The sequence below is a fragment of the Ursus maritimus genome, unplaced genomic scaffold (genome assembly GCF_017311325.1).
Source record: "Ursus maritimus isolate PB19 unplaced genomic scaffold, ASM1731132v1 scaffold_14, whole genome shotgun sequence".
In the NCBI taxonomy this organism is placed as follows: domain Eukaryota; kingdom Metazoa; phylum Chordata; class Mammalia; order Carnivora; family Ursidae; genus Ursus; species Ursus maritimus.
In genome coordinates this window covers 5482081-5502698 of record NW_024423786.1, presented here as the reverse complement: position 1 = coordinate 5502698, position 20618 = coordinate 5482081, and the positions used below count along the sequence as shown (strand labels likewise).

General features: G+C 39.6%; 1 protein-coding gene across 4 annotated transcripts in view; it reads right to left on the bottom strand.

Annotated features, from left to right (window-relative positions):
• Positions 1-20618, bottom strand: part of TMCC1 (transmembrane and coiled-coil domain family 1) — a 171780-nt gene that overhangs the window by 10022 nt on the left and 141140 nt on the right. For all 4 annotated transcript variants that reach the window (XM_008697842.2, XM_040628418.1, XM_008697845.2 and 1 more), the window contains exon 2: positions 12574-13508. In XM_008697842.2, coding sequence (XP_008696064.1) covers positions 12574-13508 — 935 coding nt within the window. The remainder of the gene's footprint in view (positions 1-12573; positions 13509-20618) is intronic.

Here is a 20618-nt window from a genome sequence, read left to right as displayed (position 1 = left end):
GGATGCGCCCTGACAACATTATTCTAAATGAAAGATGCCAGTCAGAAAGGACCACAAACTGCATGATGCCATGTATATGAAATGTCCAAAATAGGCAAATCTATAGACACAAAGATTAATGGCTGCCAGGGTCTGGGTGGAAAGGGAAGATTGGAAGGTGATGAAGATGTCCTAAAACTGATTATGGTGATGGCTGCATATATCTGTGAATACACTAAAAAATCACTGATTTGTATATTTTGTTGTTGTTGTTAAGACTCTGAGAGAGAGAGAGAGAGAGAGAGAGAGCATGAGCGGGGGGAGAGGGGCAGAGGGAGAGAGAGAAGCAGACTCCCCACTTAGCATGAAGCCCCACAAGGGGCTGGATCCCAGAATCCTGGGATCATGACCCAAGTCGAAGGCAGACACCCAACCAACTGAGCCACCCAGGCGCCCCTGATTTGTATACTTTGAATGGGTGAATTCTATGGTATATGAATTATATCTCAATGAAGCTGTTAAAAAAGATTATGGATGTCTGCAATTTACTTTGAAATGCATTTAAAAAACGAGAGGAAGGAGGCGCCTGGGTGGCTCAGTTGGTTAAGCGACTGACTTGATTTCGGCTCAGGTCATGGTCTCAGGGTCCCGAGATTGAGCCCAAATTGGGCTCTGCGCTCAGTCAGAGGTCTGCTTGAGATTCTCTCTCTCCCTCTGCCTTTTCCCCCATTCTCTCTCTAATAAATAAATAAATACATTTTCAAAAAAATGAGAGGAAGGATGGATAGATGGAAAGACGTGATAAAACAATATAGTAGAATGTAGAATCTAAAAGGTGGGTGGTATGAGTGCTCACTGTACAACTGTTTTCAACTTTGCAACATATCTGAGGTTTGTTAATAAACATTGGGGGGGGGAATGATTATAGCCAGGAAAACTGGGTCTGCCTCTCATAAGCTATTAGTTAGGTTACCTTGCTTCTCTGAGCAAGTTCCTTCATCTATAAAATGAGGGTAATAATCTTAATCTTTTATACTCATGTGAACACAGAAGCATTGGTAAAAAATGTCATTTTTTCTCCTTTCCATCTTCACAATTTACCAAAACATAATGGCCTTTTGGGGGGGGGGTGTTATTTATTTGTCAGAGAGAGAGAGAGGAAAAGAGAGCACAAGCAGGGGGAATTGTAGGCAGAGGGAGAAGCAGGCTCCCCACTGAGCAAGGAACCTGACCCAGGACCCTGGGATCATGACCTGAGCAGAAGGCAGACACCCAACAGACTGAGCCATCCAGGCATCCCACATAATGGCCTTTTTGAAAATGTTTCTACTTATTAAGAAGGCATCGCTTGAAAACATGCTCCGTGAAAGGAATTCATGGGCAATCTGAAAACCTTTGTAGCCCCCCAAATATTTCCTGTGGTGACTGATTCATGGCCTTAATCTCATTTTAGGCTCATCATAGTCCACATCACTGTGCTAACTATACAATAAATCCAAATATCTCACACTTGATTTTACGTGTCTCGAAGATTATCACTATCATCTACCTCTCTACCCCTCTAGAGTTGTTAAAATCAGTATGTTGTGAAGAGAAATGCACCACAAAAATTTAAAGTATTGTTTGAAAGATAATAATAGGTTCTCTTAGAAGAAGAACTCTTAAACTCTGGAGGTTAGAAAAGATCTTAGAAATCTAGTTACATCTCTTTCAAATGAGGAATTATTTCTATGACATCCCTGACAAGCAACCTCTCCTTGAATAGCTCCAGAGGCAGCGTTTCATTTTTCTTAAGGCAATGTTTTTCATTATCAGAGAAGTTCTTTTTAAAACTGAACTAAAACCTAGCTACTTGTAATTCTCACCCCACAGTCTTTGGAGCCACAAAAACAAGCTACTCCCTTGTCTTCGTTACCTCTGATACCTGCATTCAGCAACAGGAAGTAGCCCCCCGTGTACTTCTACAGAACAAATCCCTAGTAAAGTCTTAACTGCACTTACATCTGGCAGTATCATTTTGAACTCAGTCGGCTGACCGTGGTTTCTTTCAGCGTACTATCTCTGCACGTATTTGTAAAGATAAGCCTGTTTTCTATTGTCTTCATCCTGGGTGAAGACACAGAGGCCAAGAGAGGGCAAGGCCAAGCCAGAGCTCGCAGTTGCTGCTAGAGAATATCCCAGCCCCAAGCCTGGGCTAGGGTGACATATACTTTGGTGTGCATTATAAAAGCTTGGGTGAGAAGACCTTCCTGCTCCACCCCTCCCCCAAACTATGGGCAGCAGGAAGTCCATTCTGGGGCATGAAGGTTTAAGTTAGCCTATTTTGTCATTTTGTCTGTGTTTAGGAGTCTCATAGCTACACAACTGTTGAAAAGCAAAACTGCGTTCACATTTGTGTTTTATTTATCCTAAAGTTTCTGTGAATACCCACTGATTGAAAAGGACAAGAATAAAGTGAACAGAAAGTTGCCAAGTGACAAGTGCCAGGCAGATTAGGCTACAAAATACGTTTCTTCCCCCAAAGTTTTAACACTTTTTTTTTTTTTAAAGATTTTAAGTATAATCTCTATACCCAACGTGGGGCTCAAACTTAACCCTGAGATCAAGAGCCGCATGCTCTACCAACTGAGCCAGCCAGGCGCCCCAACACTCTTTAATATTCCTTTTAAATGTAATCCTTGAACCCCATGTTCTTTTCTAAAATTTTAGATCCAAATTGATGTAAGACGTTTAGATTTTTTAGTATATATAATTTAAAGTCCCTACTTAATTAGAACACGCTTTACTGACTTCCTTCACCCAGTCTGAGTTTTTTCCCCCTTCTTGAAATATATCCTTTAGTATTTCTTTCAGCAACGGTTTCCATGAGTGATAATTTTTGTCTACATATGTCTGAAAGTGTCTTAATTTCACTTTTTCTTGAACAATAAATTAGGTGGACATAGCATTCTAAGGTCACAGTTATTCTTCCCTAGCAGTTTGAAGGTATTACTGCATTGTCTTCTGACAGTATAATCTCTCATTTGTTTGGTCCATTTCACATTGAGTTTCTTTCATCAACTGGATTTCCTTGTGCCATCTGCAACTTTTGTTTGAGAGTATTTTATGGATTTCCCTCCTGCACGTATCTTTCATGTTCCTTTTTGGGCTTTTTCATGGCTTTGGGTTGTGATAAAATATGTTTTGGATACTTTCACTTACGAATACCTAAGATGATCTATAAATAACACCTTAGGCTGCCCCTCAGATTTTTATCTGTTTGTGAAGAGGGAAATTTTAAAATTATATAACACTATATATAAATATGTAATACTGTATATGAATTATAGAGTACTTGAAAAGTCCTCAGCACTTGTTCCCAACACTCTTGAACCTTATTATAAGCCAATGTTTATCATACAATGGTCACTAACATGCCAAAGTTCTGGGAAGCCATTTTCAGACTGGATTTGGTTCACCTCATATTTTATCTAAAGGCTGTCCATCTTCACTCCTTCCACTCTGCACCTTCTTTGTACTTATGGTTTTATGCAGTTTTTCTTTAAAAGATTTTTTTATTTGAGAGCATGCGCACATAGGAACGGGGAAGCAGGGAGGGGCAGAGGGAGAAGCAGACTCCCTAAACAACCCCGCACTGTGGCGCGGCTGCTGCTGCTGCTGCGGGGCTCAATCCTAGGATCCTGAGATCATGACCTGAGCCAAAGGCAGAGAGATAGCTTAACGCCTTAGCCACCCAGGCGCCTCAGTTTTTATGCAATCTGTACCAGCTGATGATCTGCTCAGCCTGGGTTTTCGATTCAAACCCTGGTTCTGCAAACCACCAATGTGGGTGACCCTGTGAAGAGGCAATCTACCTACTCCAAAAGGCAACTGTGAAGATTGAACAGGAGTAGACGTCAAATGCCCTGCACAAAAATGAGCTCAGTGGGACAGATCTATCACAAGTATACATTTGGTTTCATTTTTGTCTTTTATGATCTTCCCAGGTCCCTCCAACAATCCCTAGTGAGGAAGTTCAAAAGGACTGCTTGTTGACTTCAAGTACTCTGTGGCTCCAACGTTCAAGGCTTCCTACATCTGCTTCCCCCCTCTCTAATCCTCCACTTCTTCATCTATCTCCACATCCTCAATTTTACATTTTCTAAAATTTTCACTGTTCCAGTATACGGAGTTTCTCCTGACATCTCACAAATGGATTTTCTGGGTACACGTTCTGTCCTTCTCAAGAAGGACAAGAAAGGCATAAGCCTCTTTTCTTACTTCCTCATCAGGAGGGCCAGCACAAACATACAAATGGTTCCTGCTCTTTCTCTGACTCAAGTTTGCCAGATAACTAAGTCCATTCACTGGCCTGTTCCAAGCTGTCCTTTACACTGATGAAACTGTCCTACCTACCTTCCTTTCATGGTATGTGTTTTGTATGTGTGAGAGGGAAAGTATCTCAAGTAAATTTCATCTGATCCTTGCAAATCTCTAGAAAGAGCTGAGTAGAAACTGTTAATCCTCCCCATGCTCCTGTGGAAAATAAAGTCCTTCGGAGATTGAACAATTTACTCATGGTTATATGAGAAATTAATAGAAAGATTTCCTCAAGCTGCGAGTCTTCCCGAATGAGAAAATATACTATTGTTCCCAGACACAGCACTTTATTAACAGCTAGTTAAATAGCGAAATAGCATTTGGGTAAGTAGAATGAGCTCCATTTCCCCACAGATGAAAACAGACCAACAGGTTAGGAGACTTGCCAAGGTGACATAAAGCTGCAGAACTCAAGGGTGAAGCAAGACCCACAGTGGGTCCAGTTGAAACAGCCCCATTAATTCACCAACTAGTAACTACTACCATTTGCTTTCCTCTTCAAGTCGTTAAGAATTACCTGGAGAATGAGGACTTTCTGAAAGAACAGAAAAGTCACAGCTGTTATTGTGTAGCTGAAATACACTTACACATTTTTTTTAAGTAGGCTCTACACCCAACGTGGGGCTCGAACTCATGACCCTGAGATCAAGAGTTGCATGCTCTACCAGTTGAGCCAGCCAGGCACCCCTACACTTACACAGTTGTGTTTGGGTTACCATAGTGAGCACCTCCAATCTGCAGGAAACATCAGGGAGGAAACCAAGAACACCATAAACTTTGAGGCTTTTGTAAAATGTGATGAACAAAGAGGTTGGCAAGATGCCCTTGGTGTCTTGGAATGTAGGTCTTCTGGGTTGCTTCGGCACCCTGAAAGAACTTTACTGGGCCTGTCATTACTAAAACACTTTCACTGATTCGTTCACCCGGGTCATGGAAGTTTGTTCCTTAGCTCTTTTCACAACCTCACAACCCACAATTTGAAAGCACAAACCTGATCAAGCTTAGCAATTTCCAATCAAACATTTTTCAGTGCCACCAGTCATTTTTATGTGGCTTACATAACCTACATGTGAAATTATGGTCTGAAATCAGGCTAACACAAAGAGCCCAGTAAAGATGATGTGATGTCATTTTGGGTGGAGGAGTACATGTGGGGGAGGAATTTAGGGTTTGATCTATATCTAGTTAATCACTGTAAACATCAAAGTATCAAAACACTAACACCAATAATAACAAAAGCAATAACCACCCACCCCCACATGCCAAGCCTTTTTATGTGTGGCATCTGCCTCTGATTCATGAAGACATTTCTACATTAATCCTTACCTCCTTTGTCCCTGGGACGTACTTCAATTTCTAATTAAGAAATGGGAGGCTGAGGAGGATGCAGTAACTTCCCCTTATTAGGTTAGTGAGGTATACTGAGAATCCGAACCACTGGTTCATGCTTCCTGCTTCTAGATTTGTTTTACTATTGTCTTTTTTAAAACTTACTGTTTCTATACCACTAATCATATGCAAAATGTAAACAACAACAAAAGGAAGAAAATACCCATTACTCCAATTCCCACTGACTTCCTACTACTCCCATTATTAATATTATAATCTCTTTTGCTTTACTTGCTAGTGTTTACTTCTTACCTAAATCCTAAAATAGGGAAGTCATACACCTGGGGAATTCAAAGAAAGAACATCCCTGTCCTCTCATTAAATACTGGTATCAAATCAAGTGGGGGGGGGGGAAAGGAAGGGAAACTGTACAGCTTTCCACGTGTGATTTTTAAAATCAAGAACTCTAAGGGATTTTAACATCTTGATATGATGCTAATTAGAGCTCTCTGGACATGAGGTGGGGGGGTAAAGTGGGGGGGACAATCCTTGGTCTTACAAGTATATGATTTTGACTGGCATGTGCTTTCCATGAGACTCCAGCTGGAACACAAAGTAGTATGAGATTAATAATCTCATTTTGAGACTTTTTACTCAAAAGTCCTTCCCAAATCATTACAACTCAAAGAAAACTTAGACACTTGAATACGGTTTGAGTTTAACTATTAGTCAACAGAAAGCCTTAAGACTGTGAGATCTTTTTTTAAATGTAGGTTATGTCATATTTTGGCAGGTGAAATCCATCCCCCATCCCAAAGCAAAATCTGCTCTATTTACAAAATATAAAAAGACATCTAGATTTTGCTGTAGGTAAACAATTAATAAATAATAAGTAAATCAATAAAGTGTTTCAGCCATTGGAGGTCAACACAGTAATCATCTTCTTAGATCAAAGATAAGCCAGGTCTCTTTTGGGTCAAATTCCAGATGAGTGAGAAACTGGATGAGTGTCAGGCTGGGAATGTTTCACCTAGTGCATCACTCTTTGGGTGTGGCTCAGAAGTTTGGAGCCATCTCTGAGCGTGGGGGTGGGGGTGTGTGCTTCCCAAATTGGGCAATAGGTCACTAGGACAGGATGGCTGAAGAATCTTGTAGAGCAGGTATTGAGAGAAACAGGAAGAACCAGATCCCAGGGCTAACACCAACGGGGACCTGAGGTAGCTTCTGCCAGGGTCTGACCAGAACAGAGAGACATAGCTAGGGTAGGAGTATGACATGTGGTGGGAACTTGAATACATCCCTGGCTGAACTGGGGAAAATGGATGTTCCCTCCTTACCTTTTGTTCCTTCATTTGCGTTGAAGCCTGAAAAGAGGCTAGGAAACACTGAACTAGCCTTTAGTTGGAAAGGAAAAAGCACAGAACCAGTCCCCAAAACTTTCAGGGTAGGCAGTGCATTATCTTAAAGACAAGAAACAGCAGATGCCTACAGCATATAGGGAATAAATAAAAGCTGAGGGGAGGGGAGCTTTCTAGGCAATCTGGAAACTTGGTAATGACAGCTTTCTAACATCCTGGCACACCACAGACCACACTAGGTGCTTCACATACATTGTTTCCTTTAAAAATCTCAATAACCCTGTAGAGTAGATATCATTACTTTGTTTTTATTGAGGAAACTGAGGCTCAGAGGAATTATATATGGTCACACAAAAGAACTGGTAAGTGAACGCAGGCTTGTCTAATCTCAATTAATTACTGAAGTAAATAATTTTTCTCTCCCTCTCTTCTTCTCTCCTTCCTTTCCATTCTTCCTCCATCACCTCTTCAGTGGCTATGTTGAGAAGAGCACATTTGTGAATCTCTTTTATGGAAGGTCTTACTCTTCCTAAGAACATATCTCAATTGGGCTTTTTTTCTCTATAGAACCTAATATGATCCAATATAATCAAGTTTCTATTTCAAACTTATTGTCCAAACCTAGTCTACATACACTCTGGAGACTCTCAGATCAATTTATAATTGACACAGGTCTAGCACTTGGAATAAAGGAGCCAAAATAGCTGTATCTGATCACGTATTTCTTATGTCTAGTGATGGTAAAATAAAATTATATTTAACTGGTCATTTGTTTATTTAAAACTCCAGTGGCCTGTGCTTAATTGGGTTAGCCTAGCTACTGATGGTTGTACTGCATGTGATGACTGCTCCAGTGACTGTCTTCTTCTGTATTTTTGCTTTTATGACTAAGGGCGATTTTAAAATATCCCTGGGCTTAATATAAACAGTCTCAGAAGTCGATTTCCAAAGGACAGTAATCCCCTCAAAATAGAAGCTTTTAAAATGGCATTACCGCTCCTCAAGAGGAGGAGGGTTTTTAGCCTGCCTACATGACACTGCCACATACGGGCTGAGTAGGATTCCTACCCAGATCCCCGAAGGGAAAAACTACAAAAGGAACCTGTAAAATTGTCAATGAATGTTTTCCTAGTTCCCTCCTATTTTCAATGCACTTTGCCACAGCTCAACGTTTTCCTCTGGTAGCTCAATAATAAATTATACTCACCATGGGAACAGGACTAGTCTTCCAGTTTTTAGCAGATTAAATATATGTTAAACCATTTTACTGTGTGACCTGGCAAAAGTCACTCCATCTTTCTGGGCCTCAGTGTACTCATGTGTAAAATTGAACTAGATATCTAAGATTGAACTAGATATCTAAGGGCCCTTCTACATCTGAAGTACTACATGAACCCAGGTTCTACTAACAAACCTGTGATAATACTTTAATGGGATATACAGACTATCTGCACAGGAAGAATCTGAAGTCAGCACAATCCCATCGTTAGAAAAAATGTCTAAACTTTGCATCCTTTCCAAAAATACATGCTCTTATTCATATCTGAGAGCCCAATGCACAGCTCAAAGACTAAACACCTAGTTACTGATCAAAGGTTGAGGTAGAGTTCAGATCCAAGCTCTGTTACAGCGGCTTCCAGGGCTGAATGCATGTGGGTGCTGAAGACATACTCAGCCATGGAACAGTTATCTGGGTGAAGAGAGAGACTGTACTCCACAGGCTTCTGAATGTTTCTAATTATTTCAGAGTTAAGTAGATGGTCTTGGGTAAGAATCTTAACTTGGCCTTACTCATGGGTAGAGAGCAACAGGAAGCACATTAAGTGAGTGACAATACTGAAAAGGGACTCTGCAAAGGGGGAAATAAGGATGGAAGTGAAAGTTTCCTTAGTAGGTTTCCCCTATTACCTACACTGCTGTAGAAAACTTTCCAGAGCTTGTGCAGTCCAGATTTTTTTTTCATTCACAGAATTTTATAAAATATGTTAGGAACAGTGACTCAGCTTTTAGTGAAACACACACTTTGACCTGGAAAAGGCCCAACACCGGATGCAGTCAATGCTTCCTACAGCTAGACTATAGGCTAGTGTTTCAATCATACAGATTTCAGCTAGACTATAGTCTTTCAATCATAACAGGTTTCAGGGTTGAGCTTAGGGAAAAAAAAACCTGTCCTGAAATGGAAAAACAAAACAAAACAAAAAACAAACAAAAAACAAAACAAACACTGGCTTTGGATTCACATAAAACTGGGTTTTATTCCTGGCTTTACCATGTACTAAGTAACCTTTTGGCAAAGTGTAAAAACCCCACTGGGCCTCCATTTCCTCGTCTGTAGAATGAGGGTAATACAATCCACCTGAAGGCCTAATGTGAGGATTACAAAGTATATGTAAAGCATATAGCATTGTGCACACCACAGGAGTTCAGTAAATCCTGAGTGGTAGTGTCTTCCTCCACCTCCTTTAAATAACAGGCAGCAACCCTGTACACAGCCTCCCTCCTGTCAACTCACATATTAGTAAAATAAACTAAAGCACAGAAAATAAACAGAAATGTATCTAGGGCGGCCATGAAAGCTTAACTGGTTCTTGGTCAAAGCAGAATCCCTTAAGTCCATCCCTAGCTAGCTACTTCCTTCCTAGACAAAAAGCCAAACCTACAACAAAGCTCAAGTAGAAATTAATAAAGAGAGGCTGTTGCAGGCAGCTCAGTAACAGTGTGGAGATATGGAAAGGAGAAAAAACAAATTTTATAAAAAGCAGACAAAAGAGCTTTAAAAAGCAAGCTGTCTCAGACTGTTTACTGCAGAGGCATATAACCATACCACTCTCACTGACCTGACAGTATCACTGAGCTAGAACACCACTGTTCGATACGATTTCCAATCAAGTTAGGTTCAGTGTATTATTCTTTTAAAAGAAGGTAGAGAAATTCTATAAAAATGCTTAAAATGTGAAAAGTTTTGATGCTCAAGAATAAGCTTCACTGTGTGGGAAAATTTCACTTACATGAAATGGTTCAAAGATCAACAAAATTAAGTATATTTACTGATTAAAAACATGTTAATTAGGAGAAATTTCTAATTGCTGTATACATGGAAATACTGGTGCAACAAAATACCTGAGTCAAACAGTTGTGACATTTCTGCTGCCTTTCTTGGGTGGATAAAGGGCTTTCTTCAGGATTCCGTTTTAAGGAAAGACCATTCTAAAGTTCAAGTGATATGACAAAAGTCAGATAATACATTATACTATGTCTTCCCTGGCTCTCCAAGTTTTACCTCTGTTTTGAAAATTCTTTTTTTTTTTTTTTTTTTTAAGATTTATTTATTTATTTATTTGACAGAGATAGAGACAGCCAGCGAGAGAGGGAACACAAACAGGGGGAGTGGGAGAGGAAGAAGCAGGCTCACAGAGGAGGAGCCTGACGTGGGGCTCGAACCCGGAACGCCGGGATCACGCCCTGAGCCGAAGGCAGACGCTTTAACCGCTGTGCCACCCAGGCGCCCCTGTTTTGAAAATTCTTAAGTTTTCTTTATTCTCTTTATTCCATAAAACTAATCATTTACCCACTACAGAGAACCCAAAATGAAATGAAAGAAATGCACTTCTCATTACCTCCTAAGTGGTTTGGACTTGATTCTTATAATGAGGTGATAATGACCAGCGAAAAGTTCTGTCCTGTCCCTGAATTATTTTAAATTGGTACAAAAGTGGGCCTTGGGAGACCTGTTTTTCCTCTCTGATTTTCTCATACTGGCCTACATCTGACTTGAAGACATAACAAGCTGTATATGAATTTTAAGCTCTGAAAGAATTTAAAAACTGGAATGTTTTACCATCCATTCAAAATAAAGGGTTTGTCAAAGCAGGCAGTTGTGTTTTTTTGTTTGTGTTTTTTTTGTTTTTTTTTTTTTTGAGCATCTGACTGTGGGAGGCCCGGGTCTCCATGTTCAAAGGGGTCTACTTTCACAGCAGCAGTAGCAGCTGCTACCTGACATCAATTGAGCACTCACAGGACCAGGCACTGAGCTATGTGCTTTACATAAATTATTCCATTTACATGTCATAATAACCTTATGAAGGACTGTTATTATTCCTATGTTATAGATGAGGAAACCAAGACTTCGAGAGGTTTAGAAACTTGCACAGTTTTCAAGGTTAGCAAGTGGCAGAATTTGCTACCTGGGCGTTAGGTTTAACACTGTACAAAAGATCAGATGTTTTATTTTTAGAGTCCATTTGAATATTTGTTAGATTGCTTATGACTTTAGATATTGTCTTTTTAAGTATATGAGAGAATATACAAAACACTGAAATAATAAATAGCAATATATTTACTTTTAGAACTTCATTTCTCTCTCCTACACTCACCTTTCTTTTCTTCTCCCTTAAAGTCTTAAGTTAGAATTGAAGGACAGAAGAATGAAGAGGCAGGGCAGTAATAGAAAATATTACTAATATTTCCACCATCTGAAAACAGCGTGCTGCTGTAACTTCTCTCAGAGCTAATGGATACACATAAACAATTTATTTCAAGTCCTGAGATTATCTCATAAAAGCAAACTTTAAAAAAAAATCACTGTTTTTGTTTTGTTTTGTTTTAAAGAGATGAAACAGACCTTAAGAGATCATCTGTTCAACCCTTGATATTACAGAAGTAGTGAGGATTCCCTTGAGTTAGTATTTGGGATAAGACTAAAACCTAGATCTTTCAAGGCCTGCCCTGATCTGTGGCTTCTGTAAAACTGGCCCTTACTCTTTATCAATAAGGTGTCTGTCTCTAGCTGACAGAATTTAGATCTGAATGAGTAGTCTGTGGGTGATATTATTTCTCTCTGCATGGGATAGAAACAAGGGGTAAACACAGGTTTTTAGAAAACTAATAAGAGTGGTCTAATCTGAACATAGAGTATATGAAACAGAAGAAAGACCAGCTTCTCTACCTTTAGCACAGATTATGACTCAAAGCAGTTAGCCCTTTGAGAATTCTCTAATGACTGTAGAAACATTTCATGTTTAAGTCCACACCCATTCAAACATTTGCCAATTCATAACAAAGGTAACAGATGTGCTTATCTGGATATATTTTCAGTCTAATCACTACACCAATTGCCCACATAAGTGTGTTTAAACAGTGTTCATTACATTTTAGCCAGGCCATATCTTTGATTTTTCTTAGATTTCTTAAGAGTTCAGAGGGTTATAGATCTTTCGAATTCAGTGTAGCATAGTTATAGGTTGCAATGATTTGTGGTACTCCTAAACTGGAATGGAAGACTGGAGAGCTTCAGTAATCGTTATCCCCTGACCCCAATGCTTCATTGGTGTATGATCTCAGGAGTCATTTAACTTTGCTGTGCCTCTATTTTGCTCTCTATGATAGAACTATGCGGATGTCATATGACATATCTAAAGTGCTCTGGACGCTATAAAAAAAAAAAAGATACTCTACACAGATCTTTTGATTTCCCCATCTCCCCATATCCAAAGGGAAGGAAACTGCAAAAAGAAAGAATTTAGAATTTTAATTCCATATAACTTACCTATATCGTTCCTCCTGTAAGGCCTGCATTATTAACGAATAGTCTCTCTGATAATGTTCCTTGAGGGTCTCAAAGGATTCCTCTAGTCTGGCCTGTGTTTCCCGGATCTCCTGGATCTCATGTAGTAGTGCATCAAATCCTGAGCTCTGCATGTCCAGGGTGTTTGTTTTGGAGCTGGATGCTCCTACAGCAATGCCCCCAGTGGTGCTGTTGGCTCCCACTGAGCCTGAAGTGGCACTAGAACAATCTTCCTCACTACCATATTTTGGGCTTGATTGAAAGTTTGAAATCACCCCCAAAGCCTTCCCCCCATCATCCACTTGCCCTTCCTCTAAAGAGTCCTTCAGGTTAGGGATATTGTCTGCACTACCAAATTTATTCCGAATTAGTGAGGCAATCTCTCTGGGTTTTGAGACTACAGCCCCTGCTGCTGAATGGGTCGCCTGGGAGAAGCTAGAAAGTCCACCTTTGACACTGTCCACCACACCTTCACTGAAGCCAGTCACCTTTGCTCCCACATCCTTCAGGCCCTGGTGCATGTCCCTGAAGACATCCTTTGGCTGCCGGGGAATCCCATTCTGCTCCACCTCTCGGAGCTTCCTGTGGTAGTGCTCAAGCTTCTTCTGTAGCTGGAGGATGGTTTGGGCAGACTTCTGGTTCTTCTTCTCAAAGACCTGCTTGATGCGAGCAGCCTGCTGCTTGTCTGCACTGTTGGCAAGCTTCAAGTACTCAGCAACGTTGTCGTCCCGGGCTGTTTGTGCAATCTTGATCTGTTCTGTGAGCTTCAGGATTTTCTGCTGCAGGTGAGCAATAGCAGCCTTTGTGCGCTGAGGGTCTGGTGTTCCATCCACAGAGTCTGTGTGGATGCTGCCATCAGTACTGGAGGCCACTGCACTGGAAGTCTGGGCGAGGCTGCTTACTTCCAACCGCTCGATCTAGTGTAAAAATAAGAAGTGGATGTTAGAAGGTGCCCAAGAGGACTACCTCTTCAGAATCAATAGACCAAATGTATTGAAAACTAACCTACTCTCAGATCTCGGCACAGACAGTTGACCTAATTCCTCCTGTCCTGTACAAGCCCTTTTGGATACTGTCCTTATATAAGTATACTTTGCCTTACACAAAACAGACATATGAAAAAAGATTTGCACAAGATGTAAACTGGGGGTATTCTTCCTTTGTTAGAGAATTTATTACAGTATTTCTTTAAATAACAAAGCTCCCCTAGTTGTTTATATATTTTTTAAAGATTTTATTTTATCTATCTGAGAGAGAAAGAGAGAGCAAATGAGCACAAGCAGGGGAAGGGCAGAGGGAGAGGGAGAAGTAGACTCCCCGCTGAGCAGGAGCCCCATGCGGGGCTCAATCCCAGGACCCTGGGATCATGACCTGAGCTGAAGGCAGATGCTTAAATCGACTGAGCCCCCAAGTGCCCCCACTAGTGGGTTTAAAGCATGATTTTCATTCACAAACATTCTTCACACATACTTTCATGAAACAAGGTATATCTGCATTTCAATTTAATTATATGAAAATCATTTTAGTATTCAGACATCACTATAATTCCAATCCATGCTCATCCAAAATGCTGGTGAGAATAGGTATTTTACTGGTTAGATATAAAAATCAAATTTTTATCACAGTGTCTTTTTACCCAAAGTATGTCAAGGGTAATGGGATTATTCTATTTCTAATAGGGACACTCAACTGGTAGTTGGAGACAGGTGAAGGTAAGAATGAGAAGGTACTGCTCCAAGTGTCAAGGATGAATGTGGTATACTCTTAATTTCCCAGATCACATGTAACTGTGATATACTTGGGCAAGAAAAGTGAATACCAAGGGAGAGAGACAGTAGGACGTAAGAAATTAAGTCAACAACTAAGTTCAGGCCTTTTGGAGCTCAACTTTTGTGAGTTCTTTTTTTTTTTTTTAAAGATTTTGTTTATTTATCCAACAGAGATAGAGACAGCCAGCGAGAGAGGGAACACAAGCAGGGGGAGTGGGAGAGGAAGAAGCAGGCTCATAGCAGAAGAGCCTGATGTGGGGCTCGATCCCAGATCGCCAGGATCACGCCCTGAGCCGAAGGCAGACGCTTAACCGCTGTGCCACCCAGGCGCCCCAACTTTTGTGAGTTCTATCCAGTAAAAGGTTTTTTATTAGACAAGGGACTCCAAAACCCACACAATGACTATCCTTCATATGGGTGAGCAACCATTCAAAGGAGATGAAGAAAAAGACAAGCTGCTCAGATTCAAAAACTGAAACTATCCTATTTCAACGCCATTAGCCAAAGCTGGGGAGAGGTCAGGTTTCCCTAACTCAGGAGAGAAAAAAACCCTCCAGTGTGTCTTGTCATGAACTGGAGTAGGGCTCATGCAAAAAGTCTGTAGAAACAGACTTAAATAATAACAGAACAGAACAGAACTGAGCAGTAACAGAAATAAATAATAGAAGAACCATCTCGGAGAGTCTGTGTAGCTCAGTTGATTAAGCGCCTGCCTTTGGCTCAGGTCATGATTCCAAGGTCCTGGGATTGAGCCCTACATTGGGCTCCCTACTCAGCAGGGACTCTGCTTCCTCTCCCTCTGGCCCTGCTCTGCTATCTCTCTCATTCACTTTCTCATAAATAAATAAATAAATAAATAAATAAATAAATAAAATCTTAAAAAAAAAAAAAAAAGAACCATCTCAGGGTAATAAAAACGCCCAGTATGAGTGTCAAATATACAAATTTACCATCTTGGAGATTAAGATCATGCCCCTTAATTTACTTGGTCCTCATCCCTAAATCTGTAACCAGCAGCAATCTGATAGAAAGAACCGTATATAGCTTACCCTCACATTTTAAAAATGTGAATTACATTTTTGTGATAATATACCAAATCTGAAATATTCGTGAAATACTGATAACTTGTCCGTCTTTTTTTCATCTTGGTTGTATCTCCTCAGTTTCCCATCTGAGCAGGAATTATGGTGATCTCTAACTCCAAAAATACTAGTTCATTAGTGGAAAGTTCATTACTGGAATTAATATAGTACTACTGATGTGAACAAAAATATATTATTTCTTTTTTAGATGAACAAATGAGAAATAATGTGCATTTAAATAAAATAAAATAATAATTTAAAACTGAAATGAAGAGCAAAATGACACTATGTTCCACTAATAACAAAAATGTCCAGAATAGTTTAGGGACTAGCACAATAATTACTTTGCATAACTTCCTCCATCTGCCCCATTCATTTCTAGGTGTAAGCTAACAAGCAGTGAAAGGGCCAGAGGGAAGCAGCAGAAAAGAGAATGAGCCAGAGTTCCAGATAACCACATTGCCAAGATTTGAAAAAGGAGCTCCCGGAAACCCACTTTCTTCAGTGCCTTACAGTCACTCTCTTAAGTTGTACAGGGTTCCCACTGTGTGATTTTCTTTCTGAATAGGATTTCAGATCCCACAACTATAGTATGTAAAAGACCCTGATTGTGTATTTATGTTTAATAGGTCAAAATCTACCACAGGAAAGGAAAGCAAATATAAAATATCACTGATTCAAGACTACAAGCTCATGTATTACCTAGTTTTCTTAGGTTCTTTGCTATTAATTTGAATATCACCCTACATGCAGTCTATTGTCTAAAGAAGTGCAGATACAGAAGTCAAGTTTAATTATCACTCAGGGAGGATAAATACTGATCATACTGGTGAAAATATGGCTTTGGTACTAGAATCAAAGTTTTATTATATCTCTAAATTTGAAAAAACACAACAAAATTTTGATGTAATTTTGTTTTTTACAAATGATCACAGTTTAGTTCTGATTTTATTTCCCTACACAGTAACTAAAGAAGTAAACCAGACTATCTTAAATCTGACTCCTGCCTACCTAGGCTGTTTGGGGCCACACTACATCCTACCAGTATATGACTTCCACTTAGAGTCATCAATATCCCTGCAAGATTACAGCTGACAGAACCCACTGTTCTCAGCCTCCAAAGAAAACTAACCCACAGCTTCAGCAGAAGGGTAGTTTAACACCTGAAACCATGAATCACTTGATTACTCAGTAACTCTTCACAATTTTGGCAAGCACTATCCTTAAAAAGGGAGGAGAGAGAAGGGAGGGGAAATAAAAGGGGAGAAGAAGAAGAGGAAGAGAGGTGGCAAGAAAAAGATATATTTTACTACAGAACTACAGGACAGGGGCTGTGAATACCCTCTGGGTATCTTTTGAGCTAGGAACAAAAGCCCTCAGAGGTAAGAATACTTAGCCGTTAGTTATAAATGCACCATGAAAAGTGGTTCTCTTTTTCAAAAGCCTTTGCTGGCATATTAGGCTATCCATATATAACAAAATAAAATTAGATTCCTACTTCATTCCAGACAGACAACTAAACCACAAATGTGAAAAGCAAATTTTAAACCTTTTAGAAGAAGGTAGTATTGGAAAATATGGAAGGATTTTCTTAAACATATATGAAAAGGCTCAAATCAGAAAAACAAAATGATTGAATCTGGCTACATTTAGTGTAGTAGTGAAGCACGGATTCTGGCATAAAACTGCCTGGGTTCAAATCTAGCTTTGCTACTTACTAGTCACGTGACCTTGGTTGGGCAAGTTACTTAACCTCTGCATCCATTTCATCAACTGTTAAAATGGAGATAATACTAACATCCATTTCAGAAGACTATTTTGAGGATGAAATAAGTAAATATAAAAGTGCTCAAAAACAGTACTAGGCACAGAGTAAGCAGTTAGTACTGGTGATTATTTTTGTACCATTCTAAGTGGTCTTTTTAAAAATTCAAATATTAAAATATTCTAGAATATACTTCAAGATCTTTCACATTTCAGGCATAATCGTGGGAGACAGAGTCTGAACCAAAGGAATAATGTAATTCGACACTACAGTAAAAGTAATAATAGTCACTTTTCTTTGTTTCTTTCTTTCTCTTTCTTTTCTTTCTTTCTTTTTCCTTCTCCTTCCTTCCTTCCTTCCTTCCTTCCTTCCTTCCTTCCTTCCTTCCTTCCTCTCTCTCTCTCTCTCTCCCCCCAACCCTCCGTCCCTCCCTCCCCTCCTTCCTCACTTCCTTTCCCTCCCTCCCACCCTCCTATTTCTTTCTTTCAGTTAGTCACCTTTCTTGACTGTTGGTCTTGTGGCTAGGCAGCTGACTAGCTAGCTAGTAACCTTCTAAAGCTCACAACAACCCTATACAGTAGATACTGTTCACTAATTTACAAATGAACTGACCGTGAGGTGCTTCCTACTACCTCATCACATGGCAGTTTGACAACACAGCAGCAATATCACCTACTCAATAGGGCTTCATGTGACCACAGCCTGAGGGCTTTCATGAGTGAGCACACTGGTAACCCAGTATAGCAAGTCCCAGCCACTATGGCTGGGGATAGAATTAATTTGTACAGAAAAAAGCGAGGACCAAAAACCAGTCTGTTAAATATATTTTGACTACTTATTGTAAGCAAGGCAATGTGCTACACAGCTAGGGATATGGTCAGAACCACAATTCATAATCTGGTTGTTGCTATAACAAGCAGATATGCTGCTTTGCTTGCACTTTGTCTTTTCCTATTAAGAATTCATTTGCCAGGGGGTGCCTGGCTGGTTCAGTCGGGAGAGCATGTGACTCTTGATCTCGGGGTTGTGGGTTCGAGCCCCACGTTGGGTACAGAAATTACTTAAAAGTAAAACCTTAAAAAAAATTCATTTGCTTGGCTTAAATTATCTATTAACAGATCCGAATTAACTGATCAGAAAAAAGCCCAAGAGAAAATTTAAACAGCAATGCTTTAAAACAACAATTAATCAGGAGCAGAGTAGAGCCACCTTGGGAGAATATCTGACAAAGTTTTATAATGGCTTACAATTTTCATCTGAAAATGCATTAAAGATCTATTTACTTTCTCTGACTATATGAATGTCAGAACATGGCAGCACCCAGCTTTGAGAACAATGAGAACATATGAAGAAACATGGTGGAAAGAGCAGTGACAGGAGCAGAAGGACCTGGGTTCAGACCTAGCTTTGCCACCTTACTAGCTAGGTGTCTTTGGGCCACCTTCTTGTTCCCCTTGAGCCTAAGTTTTCTAATCTATACAATGGGGTTATCATTTTCTCATGAGATTATTTGAAAAAATGTTAAATTTATGTTAAATCTGATTATGCCTGCCAAACATGGTGAACATTCAAGAAGTCACCCTTTTTGTACTCCTTACTTGGTTCATTACTCAAAATCCAAGCATTTATTTGTAACTAGAAAGACTCAGAAATCCCTGACTTGACATCACTATCTTCAATAAAGGCCAACAGCCCAGTCCTGTCTACTTAGTGGAATGAAATCATTTTATCTACGCTTTATAGAGCATCGGCTCTCATTCAGGAAATCTCAGCACTATTTATTTGCACTAAATAATCCACATCATTTCTGAGAAAATGAAGAAAGCATTTTAAGGTAAAAGAAGAAGGAGGTGGAAAGTAGGGAAGTCTTTGTAATTAATCTGAAAACTAATCTGGACTATTTTGGTTTTTCTGAAAGTGTTCCAAGGCCAATTTCATAGAATGGGTCATGCAGCAACCTTTGCAAACTGATACTTAGGTATCTGCAGACCCAACTCCACTGTTCTTCCAAAATTTTTATCTCACAGATATGGGGCCATGGTTATGAACCAAAATTGGAGTGTGTGGCTTAATTCAAGTGCACTTAGTGGGGGCAAAAGGATAGAATGTTTGATTTGGGGGAGACCACCCCCCCAAATTCAATACAAATTGTAATCCCTAGAGATTAATAATCTTGGTCTTAAGAACCGCACAGAAATCTATCTTCTAATCAATGATAAACACAAAGATGCTTTGGTTCATCATATAAATTTTTCTTTTTCTGCCAGGCAGGTTGTATTGAGAAGGTACAACAGAGGAAAGAGTCCTGCCTTAGAAGTTACACAGTTCTGCCTTTGAATTTTGTATCATTATCTCCTTGAGGCTTGCCTTTGCCAACATCCCCAACACTTTACTCTTAACAAAAAAGAAAAGAAATCCCACAGTCTTTCAGCACTTTGCGCAGAAAGTATATATTCATTATGGGAAGACTTTTCACCTATTTCCAGTGTCTCACTGTATAAATGACATGCCCTTCCCCTCCACAGTAAGCACAACTCTGTTGAGCAATTCTCTCATGTGTAATTCTGACTGACGCTTAGTCTGCTGTGGAATGAAGAGGAAATCTCAAGTGGGAGTAGTAGAAAATAAAAATGAACTAAGTTCCACTAGCCCATAACCAGCAAGCTTTTTCTCTAAGTGTTCCATTTTTACTTTGGAGCTAAAAATCAAGATTCAACATATAGTCTTAAAAACAGACCTTTTTACTTGTCACAAAGATTTTTTCTCATTTGATAAATAATCCTTGGACAGAATGGAGTATTTCCTCTAAGTTCTAGGGGTCACTTTTTCATATTTTTATGCAGAAGTCTGGTTATATGCAACAGCCCTGAGTTCAACAGAAATGTGTCTGGACCACCCCAGAGGGGAACAGTGGAAGAAGCAAGCGAGCAGGTTCCTGATTACCTCTGTTTTCATCTACTTTATATGGGTATTCTGGGAAAAGTTTGCTTAGAAAAATAAAATAATGTTTTATCGCCTAATTTTTAAAAATTTGAAAAATCAATGATATACAAATAATACTCATGATAATAATCCTGGCCACTTCTAAATCTGGCACTATAGTCTAGCTTGTCTCAAGCTTCCTTTTTGTACAAAGAAACACTTAAGGCCCCACATGCTTTTCTACACCCAGCACTTTCCAGGCCCATTTTCCATAAAGAACAAAGTTATAAAATCATCTCATGGGTGATATTGCACATGTGAAAATGAGTAGAAGACATGCTCACTGAAACACAAATTCTGCTGGAGTTTGCTCACTAGTTTTGTGGCTAAAGATCCTACCACATGCCTCAGCAAAATGACAAAAAACTGTATCATGGATTCCTTGGGAATAATGGAAACTTTAAATTTAAATCCACATATGCGAAGGGT